This window comes from Haliaeetus leucocephalus, unplaced genomic scaffold (assembly GCF_000737465.1).
Source record: "Haliaeetus leucocephalus isolate CR32 unplaced genomic scaffold, Haliaeetus_leucocephalus-4.0 Scaffold306, whole genome shotgun sequence".
In the NCBI taxonomy this organism is placed as follows: Eukaryota; Metazoa; Chordata; class Aves; order Accipitriformes; family Accipitridae; genus Haliaeetus; species Haliaeetus leucocephalus.
In genome coordinates, this window is record NW_010972742.1 from 173,737 (window position 1) to 196,927 (window position 23,191).

The 23,191-nt window shown below is 41.2% G+C and overlaps 1 protein-coding gene across 2 annotated transcripts in view; it reads left to right on the forward strand.

The window, feature by feature from the left end:
- Nucleotides 1-200: 200 nt before the first annotated feature.
- Nucleotides 201-23,191, forward strand: part of NR6A1 (nuclear receptor subfamily 6, group A, member 1) — a 108,858-nt gene continuing 85,867 nt past the window's right edge. For both annotated transcript variants that reach the window (XM_010570709.1, XM_010570710.1), the window contains exon 1: nucleotides 201-251. In XM_010570709.1, the coding sequence (XP_010569011.1) occupies nucleotides 209-251 (43 nt within the window). In that variant the 5' untranslated portion in view covers nucleotides 201-208. The remainder of the gene's footprint in view (nucleotides 252-23,191) is intronic.

The window sequence follows — 23,191 nt, forward strand, 5'->3', positions numbered from 1 at the left end:
CATGTATGAGATAGAAGCATCTTAAAAGAGGGAAGGATGAGACTGTTAAAAATTAACTGCTTCTCAAAGCAGCTTCCTCAGGTCATCAAAGAAATGCATATTCAATTTTAAATGTAAATGAAAGTTTTCAAAATTAAAGACTTCTTGGTAACATGCACATCACAACTTTCTCATTTTCACTTTCCCATTAGCTACAGATGTGGAGCAGATGAGTTCTTCTTCTCCTGTCCTTCCTATGAACTCCATGAGCAGTAAGTACCCCTTTTTCTTGCCACACGTGATAAGGTGGAATTTCTCATTCTGACACAATCCAAAGATATGAATTCATACTTCACGGTAGAGACTTTGAGACGTTGTAGAGCTAATGCGTACTCATGGAGGTGGGGATTCCCTTATCAATTGTTGACCAGATCTTTCTCACAAAAGCAGCATAGACCAGGTCTGTACATCACTATTTACACCAGCAGAATGTAGGTTGTGTAAGATCTTTTGCCGCAAAAGATGTATCAGTGAAAGCTGTAAAGTAGATGCCTATGTTAGTGATATAAACACCTGAGGTGCTGGTAAATTATGTTGATATAAAAGTATCTAAAGTGTTTCAGTATTATACTTGGAAATTTATAGCCTGAAATTTCTCATGAAACTGAAAGCAGTTGGTGAAATCTTCTGCAATTTCACTGTAATTCTGGGCCTGTAACTTTGAGACCAAAAATCTGAGCTGCTGGACACTTACAATAATATGAATTAAGATTTCTTTCTTAATACTCCATCTAGTGGTATGTGCTGGGTTGAAAGACCAAATACATTTTGTCGACTATAATCCACTAGATGGCAACAAGTCCTTGTCAGACTTGGGGAATTTACAGGCATAAATTCAAAACAATTGTGTTCATAATAGAGGGATGAGCTCTGTGCAAATTTTTCATTTAAAGCAACTTTTTGTGTCTTTCTTGGAAACTCTCTGGAGTTTTCAAATGTGGCAGACTATTAACTGACAGCTCATTTTAAAAATAATACTTGGATGTTCAGAACTGCTCAAAGCCTTCCAGAGTCAGGACACTGTCCTTTCCACATATGTCATTGAGCTGATGGACTTGCACTTACTTTTATTGGAGAACTTTGAAGCTTTGGAGAACTGTGGTTCCTCTGCAATAGGAATATATGGTTCCTTCCTTTATAATGAGAACAGTCATGTGGAATGAATGTACAGTAGGCTCTGAGTTGTAAACACCTGTGCAGTTATTTGCCTGTTGATTAATAAAGCACTCTTTTGTAGGCATCTAGCTAGGTTTTCATGTAGTTGATCACTTTCATGTGGAAACAGATAATTTCACATGCATATGTAGAATAACTTAAGTTGCTGTTTAGACACACGTATAGTTTATGAAGATATATTAGCTAATACTCTGAACCTTCGTAGCCTAACGCAGCTCAGATTTACTGCATTCAGGCCTCTCGTGCATTAAAAGGTACTAAAATAAAACTAAATTTTCCACAGTATTCTCACATCAGAATGTATCTGCCAAATCCTAAAACCAAGGCTGTCCAACATGAGCTGAATGACCCCCTCTTTTTCCCTTAAATAATTGTATATTATTGCTAGTCTGAATTTGTCTAGCTACAGCTTTCATGTCTGTTATCTTTTGCTAAACTGAAAAATGCTTGTCAAACTTCTGTTCCCTATGAAGATATTTATATAAACTTTTGATAAACCGAATAAACTGAGCTCCTTGAGTTCTTTTGATGTCTTCCTGTCTTTTGATCAACCACCCCTTCAGTGCTGGTGGGCAGGCTGAGCTGCAGCAGCTGGGGTGTGGGCACGCTGGTGGGCTGCCAGGGTCCTGCCAGCGGGTCGAAGGGCCGGGCAGACAGCTGGGTGGCAATGTCCTTAAAGTGCTGCAGCAAGCTTAGCTGTCGCTGGCTGCCAGAGCCGCCGGGTGTTGATAGATGAGCCCTGGCAATTCCTGCTGGGGCAGTTCCGAGACCTCTCCAGCCCCAGCTGTCCAACTTCCGTAGCAGTGGCAGCACTGAACGTGCCAGTGCTCAGCATCATCTTGACATGTTCGCCTTAGCTCATGTCCGGGGCAGGCGGTTCTGTGGGGTGGCGATCTCTGGTAGGGAGCGAACAGTTGGTGCCAGAAATATCTAAAACTTCCCAAGCATGGATTTTGAAAAATTCTGAACATGTCTGCTAACCTGTCTTCCCCTAGTAAGTTTTTTCCCTTGCTGTCTCATTACCAAACATGATTAAAGCAAAAAACTTGAGGATTTTTACAACACAGTAGAAAACTGAATTCTTAGGCTTATTTGTGCATCCAGAGCATTTGAGATCTTGGAGTATCTGCTTAAGCCTTTTGCTTGTCACGCATTAGCAAACAGGAGGGGTGGCCCCTTTACTGTAGTTTTTCCTGTTTGTCTGAAATGTCTTATTCGGAGTAATTGTAGTGAATTATTTTCACATTTCCTTGCAGTAAAGGTGGACACCTTTGTCAGGACTTTGGTATTTTGTATTTTCTTTTGTATTTTCATAGAGGTATATGTGGGGAAAACCAGTAGGCTGAAATGTCTTTAAAATAATACACAAGTGCTTTCTTATACATCATGTAAGATGCCACTGGAAAAAATCCAAACTGTGCACTCTCACTTTTGAATGAGTCTTCCAAACAGGCTGAAAAATTGGAAATTTCAAAGGCAAAATGTCAAATTGCATCAAAAATGAGTAATTTGTCTAGTTTTCATAATGTTTAAACAACTCGGTGGGCATGCTTTCAGGCTGTTCACTTTTATGTTACTGTAGTCAATGCTCTATATCAAACTACCATGCGTACCAAGGGTTTCAGTGGAAGTGCTTGCTATGGGTGACTGCAGTGACTGAAAAGAGCCCTTCACTGTCAGGCTGGGGGAGAGGGGAGATTTTTTTTTTTTCTAAAGCCCCAGTTTTGCAAAGAGTTTGGTCCGTTTAGCTTGTAACTCTGAACTCAGTAAAGCTGTTCCTGTATAAAATTCAACAAGTTTAAGTCTTTTAGCAGAACAAGCCAAGAGGGATTTATTTTGACTATTCACCTAATTGGAGTTAAAAAGTCATTATTAAGTTGTTCTGACTTGAACTGTACAGCAAGCTTAGGGAGACAGTTATTGTGGGATATCAGCACAGCATGTCTGAACAGGCTTCTTTAATGTAATCCCGTAAGCAACTGGGGGAGTCAACAAGGCATAAGAAAAGCATTTGGACCCTTTATTGCACAGTGAATCGACTGATGCCGCTGCTGAGTGAAACAGCATCCGCTTTCCCTGTTCGGTCACGTCCTGCCCTCTCCTCGCTGAGCGTGGTGTTTTGGAGAGCGGTGGTATGCATCGCAGGGGCCTCTTGCCTTTACTGCACGGTAGTCTCTGCAACTGCTGCATCACACTGTCCAGAGAGAGTGGCATTCCTGGGCACAGGTGTGTCATGCAAATCATTAAAAAAAAATATCTGGAGGACAGCTCAAGAGGCAGTGGTTCTTTGTCTCAAGGCAGTATGTGTCTGATCCTCCCTGGACACCCACAGAGCAGGAGGGTCCCTGCCTGCCCTAGGCAGGCAGCTCCAGCACTCACTAGCCTTCCTCCTGCACAAAGCTTTTCTGACCTGCATCTTTTCTGCTGTAATTGAAGCTTGCCCTGACCACCACAGCAATGAAGGATGCTCTCTGCAGCAGCATCTTAAACCATTGAGAATTTTCTGCTTTGCCCCCTCCTGTTCTTACTATCCCTTTCAATCCAAAGCCCTGCAACTTCAGTCCTTCGTCATCTCTCACTGATCACTTCATAGGACCCAGTGTTGTTCCATAGCTTGTCTCAGGAGGAAGTTTCATTTCCTATAACCAGGTAAAGCTTAGGTTTACACTTTACTGGTGGTGCAAGTAGAGATTTACCAAAGGACTATATAGCTAGGTGTCACTTTTATTAACATTGAGTTAGTTGATCAACTGTTCTGCCCCTTTAAAAATCCCCCTGCACTTCTTAAAGAGTTACATCATGCTTTTAGTGCTCATATTTAACCTGGGCTAAATAAGATCACTGCAAGTTATCCAAATAACTTCTAAGGTGTCTAGGAAAACAAATTGAAATATCTTTTAACAATATTTAAAACAGTAGCATGGTAGGGCTCAGTGCCTTCCAGTGTGTGTAGCTGGCTGGAACTAACTTCCCTGGACCTGACTGTACTGCAAAGCTCCCTGCTTCTGCTGACTAACTACCCTGGGTCTGCTCTGCCCTGCAACTCCTCTTTGGCTGATGAAGCAGCTCTGATACCTGCCCAGAGCACGGGGAGATCCCAAGCCCTGAAGGAGAGGAGGAGAGCAGTGGGGCAGGGAAGGGTTTCTAGGGGAAGGACCACATCACACTGCAGAGTCCAGCATGATGTAAAGTCCTTCAGGAGTATCTGTCATGAGAATAAGGTGGCTTGGCAACAGAGACTTTGGGAATCTGGGGGAAGAGGGATAGAAGAAAGGCTATTGTTTTCACCCATCGTCCTCTGAAACGTGACCCCTTCCCAGGCCAGGAAGGCTCTTGTTCAGTAGTAATGGGATGGCTTTGCTGTGTTATGCTGAGAGTGCTGTGAAGGGTTATGATGATGCTGTCCAGGGAGGTGGCTCTGTTCCTATCGCTTACGTACTGTAAAACAAAGATTAAATTTGGCGGGTGGCTGAAACATGAACAGTGAAATGTGGCTAGGACTAACAAGCTGATAATATCTGTCAATATAGAAGTACATTTTCTTTTTGTGTTTTTTTTTCTGGTATTTTCCTGATACAGATGGACCTGTCTTGGCTTTAACTTCAGGAAGAAGAGCTGCTATAGTAGCAGCTCACTGTCATCTTTCAGTTGAAAATACTGGGATGGAGATCACCTGGCTAGAGCTGCTTGTGGAGTATAACCTCTGACAGGAGTTTGGTTTGTAGGCGTGGAGAAACCTTTCTGGTGTGTTGTCTTCACAGATCGCTTTTGCTATGTGGCTAGAGGCTGGTTTTCAGGGTTAGGAAGAGTAAAGGTGTCAAAAAAAGTCAATGGGAGCCAACACCACAGCTTTACAGCACAAATGATATCAATGCTCCAAACTAAAGAATTCAAGTTAAACCTTCATTTGTGCTGTAAAGCTGTGGTGGAGATTACACATAATGTTCAAATTTGTAGTATAATGAGAAAAATTTGAAGTTACTGAGTTTGCACAAGTAAAACTTTCTTTAAAAAAGCACTTCACAGCAAAAATATACCTAATACAAGATACTATTTTTAATGTGCTTCAGTAAGCAGTATAGACTTGTACAGAAATGCACCTGACAGTTGTTGATCAGGTTTCCGTGTTGAAAACAGAAGGCTTTTTGTATTCTTTATGAAGTATTCAATGTGGAAGCACCTTCTCTTGAAGCTGATAAATGACAGGGAGGACTAACTCCATCTACACTGAGGATGGATTGTGATTTTCCTCTGTTTAGAAGAACACTACTGCCTCAGCAGACAAATAGACTTCATAGACTTGTGAGGGTCCAATGCACGAGTGTCTGGGGGGCTGGAGGGCAGGATCTTTCTTGCACTGCTGCAGAAGCTCTTAAAGTATTGAATCGAAGAGGAGCTTGTTCTCACAGAACAAGATAGGTGGCACGCTTCATACAGTTAGTATGCCTCAAAAAAAGCTGTGTTTGTGCCCTGATACAATGTCTGCTTTTCTACAAGGAATACTTATTTTATCTGGAATTTACTACTGTGTAAGATGTTAATCTTCACAGTGGCTGTCAGGTGGCAAAGAGCACCCATGAAGGAGCTGGATGACATGTCCTGAACTACTTTGGTGAGATAATGGCAGAGCTATAGACCTGCCCTACACAGTTATTGGGAGGCGGAACTTTAATACAGTGTTTCTTCAGCAAAAAGTCACTTTTCTGCTGGAAAGATGCCCCGAGATGTATGACTGCACAGTCTCTTAGCTAGCTGGTCCGCAGTTTGCATTCATTGATCAGTGAGTTGATAGAAATGAAAACCCACCGACAGCAATGAATGTTGATTGCAGCCATTAGATGCTAAAGATGTGCAGCGCTGTTCCTTCAGACTGCTCTGCTGTTACTGTGTTTTCACATGGAATAGTATTGCAGTCGTCTTCACCTCAGGACATACAACTATTTTAGGGCTTCTTAAAAGCTTGGTGACTTCTGGAAAGTACACTTTCACAGGGAGAGTAGTAGAAAAACATTCTTCAGTTTAGAAACTACATTAAAAATATGGTATAAATTGCCTTTTTTTGGTAGAGGTGATTTATTTTGCTTGGTTACGCCACTTATACTACAGATTCTTGTGGTCAGGAGTATCTGTTTTGTAGTTTACATGGTTTTTGACTCTGTGTACCCCAAGGGTTCGAAAATGGTGCATTCACTGAACCTTCCCTATTCTTGTGTTTAAATTCTTTTCCAAAAATTCTCAAGAAGCACATTGTCCTCTATCTCAGTGAGGGCTGGGCCTCATCCTGGAAGTATTTGCATTACACCAGTATGAGACACATCCTGCTTAAAAGCATCTATCATAGACTCCTAGAATGGTTTGGGCTGGAAGGGACCTTAAAGATCATCTCGTTCCCCCCCCCCTGCCATGGGCAGGGATGCCTTCCGCTAGACCAGGCTGCTCAAAGCCCCATCTGACCTGGCCTTGAACACTGCCAGGGATGGGGCATCCACAACTTCTCTGGGCAACCTGTTCCAGTGCCTCACCACCCTCACCGGGAAGAACTTCTTCCTTACATCTAATCTACATCTACCCTCTTTCAGTTTAAAGCCATTACCCCTTGGCCTATCATTTCCTCATTGAGTCTACTTCTTGGCTATCAAAAGAACTACAATGCCATCATGATTACCGAGGTCTCCACTGCTGTTGACAAGTGGTTTATCACTTTGAGCAACTGTTTCAGATGGTGAACTTCTGCGTGGTTCAAGATTTTTAGACGTTATGCATTTTAGTCCTTTACGGTAGGAAGGCTCTGATGGTGCATGTAACTATCAGCTGAACCACCTTCTACTGGCATGTGTTTTGACAAAGGCCTGTTTTGATATTTTAATGCCACTAGGTCATATGGTACAAGCATATAAAGGTGCAAAGTGTGCTTGAAGGGAACAGCCTTAACTTTCAAGAGCCTGTGCTTTCTCTTGGTCCTGAGACAGGTATCTATTTTATTAAGTGCTACCCATCTGTGACTGTATACAGAAGTAAAATTATACCCGTTACAAGATCTCTTCCTCTAGAGCAGCCTGAGACAACATTCCCTGGCATGTGCTTTGAGTAGTTTCTTCTTTTATGGGTTCTGCAGTCCCTGTGGGGGCAAACCAACTGCCTGCTCCCTTGTGAAGTCATGCGCTGTCAGAGCCTGCTGTGTACAGTCCTACATCTAGTCACCCAGACGGGATAGAAAGGGTACCATGTAGATACTGCTGAGGTGCCTGTGCATTTGACTTTCTGTTCCTTTGAAAGGAAGGACATTTTCTTGCTAGTCTAGTCGTAAAGCGACAGCGTGAGTCGAAGGAGCAGCTGGACCTTGCTGGGAGGGATCCGGTCCTCGGCCAGCGTTCCCGGTGAGCAGCTGCTGAAATCGAGCGCAGGTTCCTGTGAGCAAATGAACTGACATTCCAAAGCTTTTTCCAGTGAAGCTCAAGTTGCCAGCCCAAATGGAAACGAGGTTTCCCTCCTGATCTGGCCTGTATTCTGCTATTTTGAACATACACCATGCTCAGATTTGTTTCCAAGCATACCATATGGTGCAGATACGTTACTGCTTTTGTGCTGCCCATACAAAACCTTCCGTTACTCTCAGATACTTTGTTTTGCAGAAATTCTGCTCTAGTATAAAGTTTTAATTTTTTTTTTTAAGAGAAAACAAACATTTCTTATACACCAATTCATTGTTGGAGAAAGTAGAAGAACTGGAAAAACTCAACCTCTGTAGCTCTTAATATAATCTGTAAATCATGACCTGTTAATGGCAACCATATGTGAAAAACTATGAAGGTTCAAGCTTTCCATTTAACAGAGGGTTTGTGATAAACCTCAAGGTACAGTCAACGGTCGATGGTTTTTTCTAGTTCTCAAACTCACCGACAGCGTTGAATGTTCACTGAAGCTATCCAAAGATGGCTGTATACATGCGCTGTACATATTTTCCATGCATATGTTTTCCATAGACTAGCAGTGGAAACACTGCTGAGGACTGCACATTCTTTATTGTAAAGTCTTAAACTGCAAGTATTTTAATTACGAAATGGAACCATGAGGACTAATGAATTGCAGAAGTGTAACACTACAGTTATGGATGCTAAGTTGACTTAGTGTTTCTTTAAAACAACTTTGAATATATCTGAATTGCAGTTGTGAAAAAGCGTTTCCTCCTGTGGATATGCATATTCTAAATAGCTATGCTAAGGGTGTTTATAATCTTTCAGATTTCTTTATAAAGTTCACTTAAAAAAAAAAAAAAGTCGGGGGGACACCCATAACTGTAAACCAACGAAAGTGAGAGTGCAGAGGGAATCTACTTCTTACTGGAGTACATAATGTCTGTTTTTATTTGTACAGCTCCTATCCCCTCTCTTCTTGACCACGGGTTTTTAAAGGCTTTATTTGTGCCACTGCTTTACAGCATGCAGATTCTCAGCAACTGCTTGGCTCAACTAAGATGACCCTTCAATGGCAGGAACATCTTCCTGGGCAGAGCTGCTGGGGAGTGGGATGGGGATTGGTCACAATGCTTCTTCAGTCACTTGATTCCAACTGGATTAACTTGACCCTAGAATGTTTTTGGTATTGGCTGCAGCTTCTTCACCCAATCGTTTCTTCCCTCTGCTCGCTAACTTGTCTGATACTCTGAGCTACTGAGATGTTGTGGCCCTACATGCTGCAAGAAACTCACTGGTAAATCCTCTAGAGTTGTGTCTGTGGCAGCTGAAAGCATGAAAGGGCATCACTGAATCACCAGTGAGTCTGTATGCCATGGGCAAGTTTACAGAGGCATTTAGTGCTGGACTTTAACTGTTTAAAGTTGGATTCCTCCATTCCCTGTAACAGAGATTGAGCAGCCTGGCGTTCAGGGGTATGGGAAATCCTGCCCAGAGTGAACCACTGCATGAGAAGTCCTTCTGATGCTTGGATCATTTTTAATGTGATCTAGAACATTATTGGAGCAGCTTAACTGCATGTTTTAAACTGAATATGTAAATGTCTGCCTAAGAATGTACTGGTTAGAATAAATGAATTGCATTATCTTTCCCCTGAAAAGTGGCAAAAGGGATTTATTCTCTTTAAATCTCTATATTGCATCTGTCTAATTATCTCACTTTTTCCACCTGGCTTGCATGGTTTGAGAGGAGGAATTATTTGAAGCTTGTTTGTTAAAAATGAAATCTGCTGCTACATCTGAAATAACTTTGCTGTAAGTGAAGTGCAGCCTACATAGTTAGTGGGGATAATTTATCACTTAAGTTCTGGAGACTTGCTTTTAATTGAGAGTATTTTCTCTTGTCGTAGGGACTGTTAAGTGTCTCTGAATATCCTGAGCTGATACATGTAACTTAACAGTAAGTGTATTGTCTAGTAAAGTACTTGAAACCATCTACTATATTGAGTAAGCTGTCTAAGAGATGAGCTTGCTCCCAGAATAGAGTTTGTAGTCGCACTTAAATGGACTGATTTTAATGGTATCATTAAACATCAACTGATACTGAAAATCAAAAGAATTCTCTGAGAATTAGTCTCACCTTTTTCTTGCCATCTTTTTGGAGTAGGAGCTGGTGGAAAGAACAAAGAAAATTTGAATTAATAACAAGCAATGCTCAGCCTCGAGTGTTAAGCCTCATGAGTGTCCCAGTGTGAAGGGTGACTACATGTGGTAGGTATAACATAAATCAAGGAAACTAAGTTCAAGTCAACCATGAAATTTTGGTTTTAACAAACCAAACCAGTCTGTTTATATTTAAACTACATTGTGAGAGAGGCTTTTTCCTCAGTTCACTACTTGTTCCTCCTTTTGTACCTCTGCTGACCTTGGACTTGGTAACTTTCATCTTCTCATTTCATGATTTGAGAGCTTGAATTTCTTCTGAATGTTAAAAACAAACTGTACATGTTATTTCTGTATCCTGGCTGCATGTTCCTTCCCTCTTGCAAAGTTCAAAGCTCCCCATCAGCTAGATTTTTGGACAGATTCTGAAATGATAAAATAATTCTCTGGAAACTGTAACTGGGCAATATGTGCAAGGCTCAGGATAGAAAAAGATGAAATCTTTAAAACTGTTCTGTTGTTGGAAGTTTTACCCCCAGAACTGCATACAAAATCCATGTTCTTTTTCCATTCTCCAGTCCTTTCTCTCTCTGGGGAGGGGGTGTGTGTGTGTATATACATACATACATATGTATAGATCTATATAGTGAAGGAAACTTAAGAGAGGATTACCTGTTACAGCAAGAGCCATGTGAAAACTACAGTAGTGAGTGCTACCAGCACGGAGATAGGATTTCTGTTCCACATACTCCTAGTACTACTTCTTGTTACTGTTGCTCAAGTGATTGCCTGTGTCTTACCACAAGAACTTCTGTTCACTTTTTTGCATTAGCGTGGCAGAACTGGTAAGGTGCTGTTGACGTTGTTATTCTGTGGCCTGCTTAGTTTGGTCTGACACACCCTGAAAGTTATTACCTGCCATGAATTTTCAACATACCTTCCTCTCAGACTTTTTGCCTAGCAAGCACTGAAACCAGCCCATAGTTGACAGTTGCCACCTCTATTGTTACTGCTTAATTATTATTTTCTGTTGTGGAAAAAGCATTAAGTGGACCCGACACCTCCCCTGGATGCTAAAGGCAGTCAACCATGGGGCATGGGTCTCTGAAAGCCTGACTCTGTTAGCTCTGTACGTGGAACGCCTTATAAATTGGAATCCCTCTGAGGTCATCAGTGTAGTGACGTGAATCAGGGAGGTAGTGGATTGCTGAAGTAGAACTTTACAATGAAAATATTGTAGATTCAGAGCACATGGGGTTTCCTTTCAACTTACAGTGGAGAGAATGGGTTTCTGTATAAAGAAAATGGTTTCCTCAAAATATGCACACAAACCCTGAAACTAAGAGGCTGCTAACCTGATGATTGTCTGAAGTACGGGGACAGGATTTAGTTAATTTTGTGGATGTTTCTGGTGCTGTGTATTTATGGTGCCTGAACAATTCTTACACCCTAATTCAATCGTTCTATTAGTTCCACACAATAAGGCTTTTATTTATAGCAGGGCAGGAATCCTAATGGCACTGCCCTAAGGTGTCACTAAATAAATTTAACGTATGTATCTGGTAGTAAAACAGCTATACTTTCCCTTCCATCCCCCCCGTGCTATAGCTGTGACTCTTACAAGGGAGGTGTGCAACTCCAGCGTATGAAAATCAGGGCTGAGATTGTGCTCAGCACACAACACAAGAGTCTTAGTGCCTGCCTTGAAGCATCCATGGAAATGCCATGGGCAAGCATGTTTACTTTGTCCTGTAACAAGTTTTAATTGTACTACAAAAATGTGTTTTCTTTGTAGATGTAAATGACTTCAGCAGCGTAAGCATGCAAATACACCTTGACGAGACAACAGGGAGACAAGAGCATGTAATCGCTGGCAGTATTTTTAGTTATTGCTGTTGTTTCACTGAAATTTGAGCAAGCATTTAAGTAGCAATGCCATGGCCAAACACTTCAGATTCAGCCGTCTTCTACAATTAGCACTGGAGATTATTTTTTTAAACTGTCCAAAAGCTCCTTGGACTGCCTACTACTTGACAAGTCTTGGGACTACATGAAATCAGAGGACAGTTACCAGTCTGTTCCATTTGCCCTTTTAAAACATAGTGCTGTGACAGTGATCCTAGAGAAAATCAATGCAGAGCTCTTCTGGGACCTGAGAGAAATGCTGTTAATACCAGTTTCCAGTGATTTATGGAGGACTTGCCAAGTTATTTTGATCTGATTTTCAGTTGACAAGCTTGCTTTTGGATGCAACATACCCTAGACTTTTGTAAGGTGTTTGACTTAATGCTGTATGACAACTTAAACTGGTATGATACAAATTTGCTGTGGCAAATGTTAAAAGGATTAAAAAATGACAAACGGGTAGGTCTCAATGCAATTCTAAGTGGGAACTTGATCCAGTTGGTGCAGTCTTAGAGTGACTGTTTGCCCTGTCCTAAAACATTGCTGTTACTGGCCTGGGAGAAACATAGTAGCAGGTGTTAGCAGGTTTGGGGTTTTTTAGACAGAAAAGTGACACAAGTCTGTATCTCTAGATAAACCAAGCATAAGTGACTGCTTTGGTATAGTCCAATGCAAAGTTACATGTTTGGGAACAAGGAATATAGACCATGTGTGAACATAAAGGACTCCACTGTATGAAGCGGTACTTGCTATGGTAGATAATTAACTGCATGTGTGTGCACAATCTGACTTTTACTACTGTGCAAACAATGAAATATTGAATAGGAACAGAGCCTGTTGCATCTGCTTTTAGTTCTTCTGTAACTGCTGAAATGATACTTTGTCCAGTTCTGGTACAGACTGCCCTAAAGACATCACTGAGCTGAACAGGTTTAAGAGCAATTAAATAATCGGAAAGACTGTCACCAGTAAAATAAAGTTCTCTGAAGCAAACCAGCAAAGGCTAGGGAGTTTTGTCCTGTCTGTTAGTATCTTCACCTGCACAAATAAGCCACATAGAGCAGAGCAACACTGCCTTGAGCTTGGTAATGGGTCTGGTTTTGCAGGGGGAAAGCAGAACCTTGAAGATGAGTGTTAGCAGGGAAAAATGGTTTGACTTGCCCTTCAGAAACTCGATGTGCGAACTTCTGTTTCAAGAGCATATGGGAGAGTGGAAAGCTTTTTTTGAACTACAGGGAGGCGATTTTGCAACAAAACTATTTTGTATTACATACTCCTTGTTCTTGGGAAATATTGGACTAAGTCTCAGCAAGTGATTTTAGCAGAAAAGTAAAATTATTTTGGTTTTGATTCTTTTTGTCAAACATGATAAAATAAGGCATTTATGAATGAGCTAGTCTGGATGTTCTTGAAATGTGACATCCCAGGTTGAGTAATCAGATGCCCTCTAATTTTTTAAGCTCTTTACTGAACTTTTTCCAAGCTGCTGAAATAGTTGTATTTTTTAAACAAAACTTGTTTTACCTTTCTAGAACAAACACACAAGCTCTCAGAACCAAACCCTCCATCTCTTGTTACCTGCTAAAGGAAGTATTTGTAAAATTTGCTTGTAGTGAGAAGGGCGGCTGGGGCTGGAAGATGTTACCACGGTCAGAAGCTTTCTTGCTGACCTACTTACACAGGACTGATCGTACTGGATTAGACTCCAGCTCGCTATTCTGTCTCCAAAGTTGTTTTTGTGTAAGGTGAAGGGATCAGACGCACAGTGTTGCAAGACCTGACTGCCTCTTCACCAAATTTTCCAAAGGACTAAGTACAACTTCACCCGGGCAAACTGGGGAGAAGATAAGGGGCTTCTTCAGGACCGCAACAGCTTTCCAGCACCCCAAGGGTGGCGTAACGGATGTTTTTCTGAGTAGACCCAGCAGGGATGGTTTTTGGAGCAAGCTGCATTTATGAGCTGTTTGTACCTGCAGCGTACATGGAATGAAAATGACATCAGCCCAGGATGTCTTAATAATAAGTGTATCTTCATCTCGTTTCACATAACTTCAGAAATTGTCTTTGTTGGGAAAAAACTGCCTTCATGTTTGGGACCATTATTGAATTGTAGCTGTTGGCTGCAATCAATAAAGCAGTTCTGACTAAAATACAATCAAAACAGTGGCTAATGGATGTTTAGAAAAGGATACAAGGAGGAGAAACTTCCATATTTCCTACTAACCATCTCCTGTCTTCCAGACATTTTTCAACACAGAGAGGCTTCTGGAGACGGGCTTCTGTGCATTCAGTAACCATGAATGCATTTTTGTTTTCATGAATTTGCACAGCTTTCCTGTAAACTTTTATCCCCCATCTTTTAAGATAACAGTTGTTGCCATTAAGATTATTGTCTATATTAGATTCATCATTTTTAATAGAGAGGAATCTCAGGTGTCCTCCTGACAAATTCCTGCAGTTGTACTATGCCCTGACACATCTAATGCTGGGTAAGCAGCTTCTGTAGATACAAATAACATTGTCTCTTTTGGTATATTAAACATGCTAACAATTCTTCATCACTGAAATACTGCATTGCCTTAGACCTAGGACGCTTTATCTTTATCATGGTGGTGAATTTAAGATAAGTACTTCTTCAGAAGATACTCCTATGCTGACTGCTCTTCTTGGCTGGCAACTCTGTGTCTCTGTGAAGATCAGAAAGATTTCCCATTAGCTGTGAATTTAGGCATAGTTCCTGTGCCTCCGTTTTAAGAAGGAGAGAGATGATCCTAACTGCAGATGATTCTGTTACTGAGATTGTTTTCTGCCTTTTAGCATTTTAGAAATTGCTGGCACAGTCATCAGTATGACAGTCTTCGCAAAAATTAGTTCCGTTGCAGAGAACTGCCTTTTTGCTCTGAGATTGGAACTAGTTAGACTGGACTTGGCCAGTCTTTTTCAGGGTAGGGAGGGCAGAAAATGCCTTCCGTTCTCGTACTAGTCTCGACAGTCAAGCTGCGATTCCCTTGTTATTGTTTCTGAAATGTATAATGTAGCTGGAGACGATAATGTTAAAGAGAATCCTGTTTTTTTGGAATTAAGGTCATCTTTGGTTTTGATGAGCCAGTGCATGCTGCGAAGCCTTCATTGTGTGAGCTCATTCTGAATGTGATGCCTACCCTCGTATGTGTGTCTTACAAGGAATCATTTTAGTTTTTTGATTTGAGATACTGAAGAAATGCCCAGAACCTGCATGTGCGATTGACAAACATGGGAAAAGCATCTTGCAAACTAATCAGGAGAGAAATTTGAGGTATCTCTTTTGTTTATATGGCTTGATTTTTAAAGACTATACTAAAACATGATCCCTGCTACAGAAGGGAAGGTCCGTTGCTGAGCAGGATGTTTCACAGGTGGCTTCCTGCGACTCCAGACCAGTGGCATGACCCCCATTTTAACTGCTGCAGCATGCCCCTGTTCGCACACTGATCATACATAACAATATAAAAATAGAGATTTTTTTTTTTCATATGCTAATTGGGACTTTTATATTTGACTCACTGTTTGGAATATTAGCAATACTAGCTGGATAAAGCTTAGGTTACCTGCTTGGGAAGCAGTATGGATGGGAAGGAATCAAATGAACGATTTGCTTTTCATAACCATAATGTCTCCTCCCGATTCATTGATAACTGTCCCTTTGAAGATAATTAGTTTCTGTTTTTCAGCTTTATAACCCAGCAATTCTCATCTGATAGAGTTCAAGATTTGGAGTTGTTCTCAAAAGAAATGCCTCTAAAATCTCACTTTTTGGTTCAGTTTTGGCAGCATGGCACCTCTGGGTCAATTTTATGCTGCCATCTTGTAAGACTCCATTTCACGATACACTCAGTACAATAAAAGATTTTACTTCCAATAACTGTAAATAACTGAAGGAAAGAAAATGACATTACAATGACGTCGTAATGAGCAGGAAAAAGGTGACAATCCATCCTATCATCTTCCCCATTCTCCTCTTCCTAGCCGTTGTGAGATTTTTTATCACTTGCCAACATGTGACTTAGCTGGAAATGCATTATTCTTTCAATGAGAAGTACATCTTCCTCATGAGCTGAATGGGTGCTACACACAGAACAAGTGCCCTGATCTCGCTGAACTTGTGCAAGATGCTGGCTTCCCACTTTCTGGGTTTGGCTACTCCTGTTTAGTCACAGCAGGTACCATGAGGCCTCAATGTATAGTGCTCCTTGCTGTCAGGAAAAAAACATTATTACATCCTACGCATGGTCTAATCCATGCGATGGACAAATCTCCACTGCGTTTCATTGCTGTTTGTTCACATTTTCACACCAAATTCATTTAGCCTTGTTTACAAATTATCTGAACTACAGCATGCACACACAGCATTGACCTTAGAGAACTGCAGCCCTATTTCTGTGATACTTTTCTTTCCACTGCTCTTGTGTATGCTGCTCAAGCAGAGAGCAGCACCACCTTTGTAACTGTTCTTCAGGTATTAAAATTTAAAATAGAAGTATCTTCTAAGACTCTTGCAGAACAACTAAGTATTATTTTAGGGAAAAAAAAGGTGTTCTCTTGTATCTGGTTACCAGGCAAATATTCTGTTGGAAGAAAGAGTTCCTCCCCCCCTCCTATATATTTAATTTCTTTGCTTTTGTGTGCTTTTAAATATGGGATGGATGTAGATATGACCCCCAGGTGAGCAGGACTCAGCCATTCTTTTCTGAATTATACATTTAGCCTATTTAAATGCAGCCATCATGTGAAACAAAAAGGAGAAAATGTACTTATGTTCATTTAGAAGAATGATCTTTGGATAACATCACCCAAATATTGCTGTTTTTTTATCTTGCCTACAAAATAAATTGGTCCCAGTGTGCTGTAAGATGCATATAAAAGTTTGAATATGAAAGTAGTATAAAATTCCGATGACTTAGTAGAACTAGCTTTAGAATTTTGAAAAAAAAAAACCAACCAAAAAACAGATTCACTAAGTACAATGCTAGAGACTTTAATCTGTGGATCTCAATCTATGGTCACATTTTATTATTTTTTTTTGGTGCCCTTTCTACTGCTGTTTGATTGTATTACCTACCTTTCCTCCTGGGGTGTGATGAGAGCACAACTGTTCTATATGTGTTTTGTACCACAGCATGATAAGCCACAGAGACTGATGATGATAATTCTAAAATTTGGTTGGCGTACTGTTCTTTGAATTGCGGATTCTGCAATCACTTCATTATTTTCATAGTTTTCCTTTTACACTGAACTCATTGGTGTTTAGAAAATATTTTCTAATATTTTAAGATAGACCTTCTCCCCTTCCCTCTCCCAAATACTTACACTAACAAACCAGTGTGTTTGCATGATCTATGTTTCAGTAATTGCTTTGTAACCGGAACAATTAAGAGTGGTGAGAGGAAAGGAAATTTGTCATAAAATGTTCCAAATGGAAATCTGCTTTTATGTGGTTTCAGAATGACAACCCAGAAAGCATAGGTGGATATACTGCAATATTGTCAAAATTCAGATAGCACAATCTTTATACTCAATAAGTAAACACCAGGGCTTTAGGAGGGAAGTCTGGTTCTGCTCTCAGGCTGAGCAATCCAAACCAACTATCCTTCGAGGGCACCACAAAGCTCATACAGATGATACAAATGAAATAGCCTCACTTTACTCAAATATTTCAGCATGTTCTTCATTTCCAAAGTAGACTGCAGAAATATTGCATCTATCCACTGTTTACTGAAGGAAAAAAATGAATTAAATAGGGCAAACAAAGCTGAAGCTAAGCTATTATGTATTTCAGATTGCTTAGTATTTGGCATGTGGACCAAATGCTTTAGATTATAAGGCATAAGCCTTTCAGAACCTTAAGTTATTTTAAAATTAAATGGATGACAGGCACAGGTCTGCTGCATGGATTTGATTTTCTTTGTGTCTTAGCAGAAGTAGTAAGCAACGTCTCTTAAGTATCTAATAAAGCTATTTTCTGCTATTATAGAGAGGTTTGCTATGAGAAACAGAACTGAGGGAGTACCACATTTTCAATAAAACAAATTGAACAGATTCTCAGAAATCTAGGTCACAGTAACAGATGACCTATACATGGTCCTAGTTTTTGATGCAACTGTCTAATCTGCTCTGAGAGTACTAGCCAGACATCATTCCTAATTGACCTTGATATTCAGTGAACAGAAAGAAAGCTAAAGCCACATGATATTTAAATCTTTAGCAGAAAAAAATATATGGCAAACTTGAATGCATTCTGTTTTATAACTAGAATCTGTATTTGTCATATGAACCTTGTGTGCAAACGTGTTATCACGTAAAAATCTGAATTTGAGACTCCACCTAAAGAAATAAATCTGAATACGAATAGCCATTCATAGCATCCAGTTCCAGAGGAGAGTTTTCATGTCCCTTGTATAACCATATTTTGTAATGCAGCTGCCCTGTCAGACTTCCTCATGAAGGCATAATGTTCTCTGGCTAGGTGAGAGCTCTCTTGTTCCCTTGGTCTGGTCTGTTCAGCTCGAAGCCCAAGAGCTAGTGGTACCCAGATTTAAAGGCACTGTGATTATGTAAATGGGAACTGCTGACACTCCAGGGCATTGGCATGTGTGCAGCTGTAAATGTAAGCAAATATGGGAGACTGGAAATTACAGTCTGTATGCTTAAACCCTGACCACCTCTGTTTACAGACCAGACTGATCCTTTTTATTCATGACATCAGACTTGAAATGTAGCGTTATTTACAGAAGGCGCTACAGACTTTCTACACGTGAGAAAGGACGGATGTGTACTTTTGTGCTAAAGTAAATGTATGGTTTGCCAGTAAGCCCGAAAGAAACTAAGTAGTAAAGCCTTGAATGCTTTCAAGAATTCAAGAAAACTATAAACTGATTTAGGTTACCAAATTAAGAACCAGTAAACGTACCACAGGAATGTTTTGGATTGATAACCTATGGTTTGCTGGACCTCACCAACTCTGTTTCAATGTGCCTGTATTTGGCAAGAAATGACTGCGTCACTTCTGAGGTTCATCGTGCCTGGCACTGGAGCCACCATCAGAACACACAGATGATGTCTACTGTGCATTAAAAGCAGTTGTGAGTTGTGCTGTGGAGCAGCCCCAGTGTCTGGTGGGGAGACACGTTAGTGCCCCGTGTGCCGCTCTGTGCCCGTCCACTTCAGCACGCCTGCCCCGAGCGTTCTGCTGCTCTTAATCACATTTTGGCATCTCATCTCAGACAGTCTGGCCTTCTTGTGTCAAATGCGGGTTAACCGCAGGTCTGAGTAATGTGGTGTTGCAAAACCAAACTGTGTACAGTTGCAAGGCAGCTAAGATTGAAAGTGACCTGCTACTGAGCAGGCAGAATTCCTGTTCTCAAGCTTCCTACAATACTTATTCACACGCACGTGTATTTAGGTGGCACAATTAATTGTTAATGTAGAAGGGGTTTTGGTATTGAGATGCAGCACTTCAGTACACTCAAAATTTGCAGTTTTATGCAATGGCCGTTCATGGTGATTGTGTTAATTTCTTTGTATTATGGTTCAGGACAGCTGCTGATGGTTCAAACTATTTTCAGGCAGTACAGGGAAAGTGAGAATGACTGAAGTCAATTTAAAAAGGTGATATCATCAGTCTGTACGTCCATGTTGCTTCTTATGAAAAAAACACATGCTTTCACATTATCCTTAACATAAAAATACCTCATTGTTGTCTTTTGAGTTCTTAACGTTTGAAACTTCCGAGTGATATTAATCAATACTGTGGTTTTGAAATGATTACAGCATCTGCTGGCTATCACCAAGATAAAATGAAATTCTTAGGACTCATTTTTTTGTTAAATTGCCAAGCGTATTGCTAGATTTCAGCATACCTGATGCATTCTTATTGGCAACTAACCCTGGAATGCAATACTATATAATCTGACTATTCATTAATATATATGTGTTGGTCTTTTGCATCAGCTGCGGCTTCCAAGTCTGTTAATGGTTAACAGGTTTCTTCTTTTTTGTGAGTCTTTATAAACTTTCTACTGGAATAGCCATAACTGCAGTTTGGAAAACTGACTTTTGAATTATCTGTTATTTCTATGTGCGGTTTAAAAAAACTGACCACACAAGAACAGCCATCAGCATCCTCTTCTTACGTGCATGATGGGATTATTCCCATGTCCAAGCTGAGTATGCAGATGTTTACGGGGGCGGGTTATGCCCAGACATTCCTTTTATGGCTATTTTGATTAGGCAGAAGCTCTTTTTGCCAACCTCTGATGGTCTGTTTGCCATTCAAAGTGATATGCTTAACAGGTATTCAAACTCCAAGGGCAGAATTTAACTTTCCAGCATATTTTTTTTTTTTAGGCAGCACTTTCAAGGGGTGGGTTTTAAAATCAGCCTCCAGATGAACATCAAGTATTAGCAGTCTTACAGGTAACTGAGGAGGTTGCTGTATTTTAAGAATACCATGGTATTTAATCTAAAAGTGCTTTGTAGGTAGAGCCATCAATATCCTTAGCCTTTTTTAAAAACAATCCAGAATATTTTTGTTCAAAGGCTTATTTTAGGTAGGTCCTTCTGGATTTGTAAGTACCAGCAAGAAAAAAAATCAAAATAGCTTGATTGTAATCTAGCCTGATTCTTATCACCCAAGTTTTACTGAGAAGTAATACACCCAAGCCATTGTACTGCATCAGGAAGAGAATTCAAGGAAATTATATAATTATTCAGACAAAACTGACTCCTGTGAAAAGTATTTACATTCACATTTGTATTTCTAATGTTCAGAAACAGCAGTTGAAAATTATGAGCTGGCCCCTCACATATATGGATGTGTTATTAATCTTACAAGTAGCACCTTAGAGAGGATTTAACTTTTTTCAAAAATTGTGTTGTTTCAGTCATCTAGGTCTTTTTTTGCCCTATGTTGCTCAAAGGAATAATGGAAGTAAGTCCATCGTCTGCCTAATAGGCTGGTGCACAGCATCAGCACAAGTCTTCCTGGGTATCTCCCAGGTACCTTGAAAGATGGACCTGTTTTCCTCACTTCAAAAATTCTTCCCCTTTTTCTGAGGTCACAAGGATTGCATTGATAAAATATGCTTAAGAGCAGCAAACAGCCCAACCTTATATTTTATGATACTTTGTATCTCTGCAGTTCATAATAAAAACACACATTTCACAACTGCAATCAATGTATTACAACTCTCAATTTCATTGTTTTTCCTGGGTGAAGAAGAGAGCTAAGTCATTCCTGCTGCGCTTGTAGTGACACTTGCATGTAGAGACAGTCCTGGCTGCTCTCTCATGCTGTATGCCTGTGCAAATTTTAAGAGTCTTAATACCCAGTCTGACTGGATATTTTATCTGGTGAAGTTGGTAGGGTAGGTAAGATTTATGGAAAAATAGGGAAAATGAGGAACAGCCCAAATCCTCCTGCTGTTCGGGTGAAGATCGAACCGACTTCCGCCCCTCAGCTGAGGCACCGTGCACAGTGAGGGGCAGGCTTTTCATCTAATAAAACCCGCTGGTTGGTTTTCTGATCTTGATAATTTCTGCTCATTGGCTCCAATCAGCGGATTAAAGCCCAGTCTCTGAGGAGTTCTCATTTTAACTCTGGACTGGGGGGAAAGTAGGGGAAATGGGAGGTACCAGACACTGAACATTTTGGTTTTATTTTTCTTATTTATTTTGGTATTTGCCAAGTTGACACAACTGAGTAATGTCCTCCTACACAACTGATACAGGAGATGCACAGAGCAAATTTACTGAAGCTTTTATGATGAAATCAGCTGTCCGCCTCATCCCCTTACAGCCACCATTAAAATGAAGTCCATTAGAACACAAACACATCTCAGGCTAGACATCAGCTGCCTCAGTAATGAATCTCTGTTTTTTATAAACACTTTGAGGTTTTCTGTCCTCAAAATTCTTTTAATCCCCCCCGCCCCCCACCGGTGAATTAAAATCTCCAGCCAGATCACGCTTCTGCCTTCCAGACACAGGGCAGCGACCGCAGCTGAAAAGTAACCATATGGACTTCATGATTTTATGTACTGTGACAATAAAGCTTTTATGACATTCTAGGTGGTTAAAAATGGCAGTAAGGAGCTCTTAAACATGGCACAGTCATGTTGCTTTTCTGAACCGGCAGACCTGCCAACAGTGCATCAAAAGCTGTAATTTCCTGTGCACTGAAGCCCCTATCTCTGCTGCCTCCAGCTTTGTGTCCCAGGGCTTGTGCCTGTGTGCTAACAAATCTCTATTGTCCAGCGGGGCGAATAGTGGCTGGGACGAAAGAATTGCTGTCTGGTTTCTATTCAAATCCAGGTAGTCAGATATATGAATGGAGTTTCTCGAACAGCCATGTGAATAACCTCTGCTCTGCGTGGAGGCTGCAAATGCTTAACTGGCTGGTGGGTCTGCAGCCCAGCGCCTTAGCTGCAGAAAGCACAAGAGTTTGAAATATACTTTTAATGCTCCTCGTGGATTTTAATACTTATTAACTTTTAAAATATGCTATCTCGCATTCCTGGACAAAACAAGGGGGGTAAATCATCCCCTTCTCAACTTTTAAACTTGTTGAGGAAACCTACTCATAGCTTTAAAAATGAGTTGGTTTTGCTAAGAAACCGACAGGGAAAGTTTATGAAAATTTAATTATTTTCTTAGAACATACCAGATTTGTAAGCGTAAGTTGACAGAGTCTTTCCTTGCACACAGAGCCCATCACAAGAGTCACAGTTAATAACTGCTGATGGTTTGGGGAGCAAAGGCATTACATTTAGATTAAGTTATGTTAAGAAAGAATTCTGGTAGGATAGTTTGAGCAGGAATACTGCAAATCGGGGTTCATTTTACCGCCTGGTTTTTGGGGGATTGGGTTTTGGGGTTTTTTTTGGTTAATGGTTTCGGTCATTAACGTGAGCGATACGCTGCTTGGTAGAAGCAAGACCTCTTCGCAAAGCTCTGCCTGCACGGCCGGGAGAACTAACCCCCTCCCCCCCCCCCCAAAATCTGGACACTCTCGACCCTCTCCCACCTCACCCGAGAACCGCTACAACAACAACAACTGTCGCTAAGCAGTCACCGGTCGCGATATCATCCCCGGGCGGACGACTAAGCGCTTCTCCCCCCCCCCCCCCCGCGTCCCGCCAGGTGTCACCGGAGGGGGACCGAGTCACCCCGGAGCCAGACAAAAGGGGGGGGGACGGGGACACCGGGGGCATCTCCCTGTCCCCGCCCCGCGGTGGCGGAGCCCGGCACCGCCGAGCCCCACGTCCCGCGGGGCTCGGCGGTGCCGGGCTCCGCTACCGCGGGGCGGGGACGATTCGTCTGGGGCTGCCCCCCCTCCTTTGTGTCCCCGTCTGGCTCAGTTCCTCCCCGCCAGCCCTCGGGCGACACGCGTGTCTGGTTACCGACCCAGACCCGGGAGCAACTTCCAGCGCTGGGGAATGGCTGGAGTTGGTGTTTTTTTTT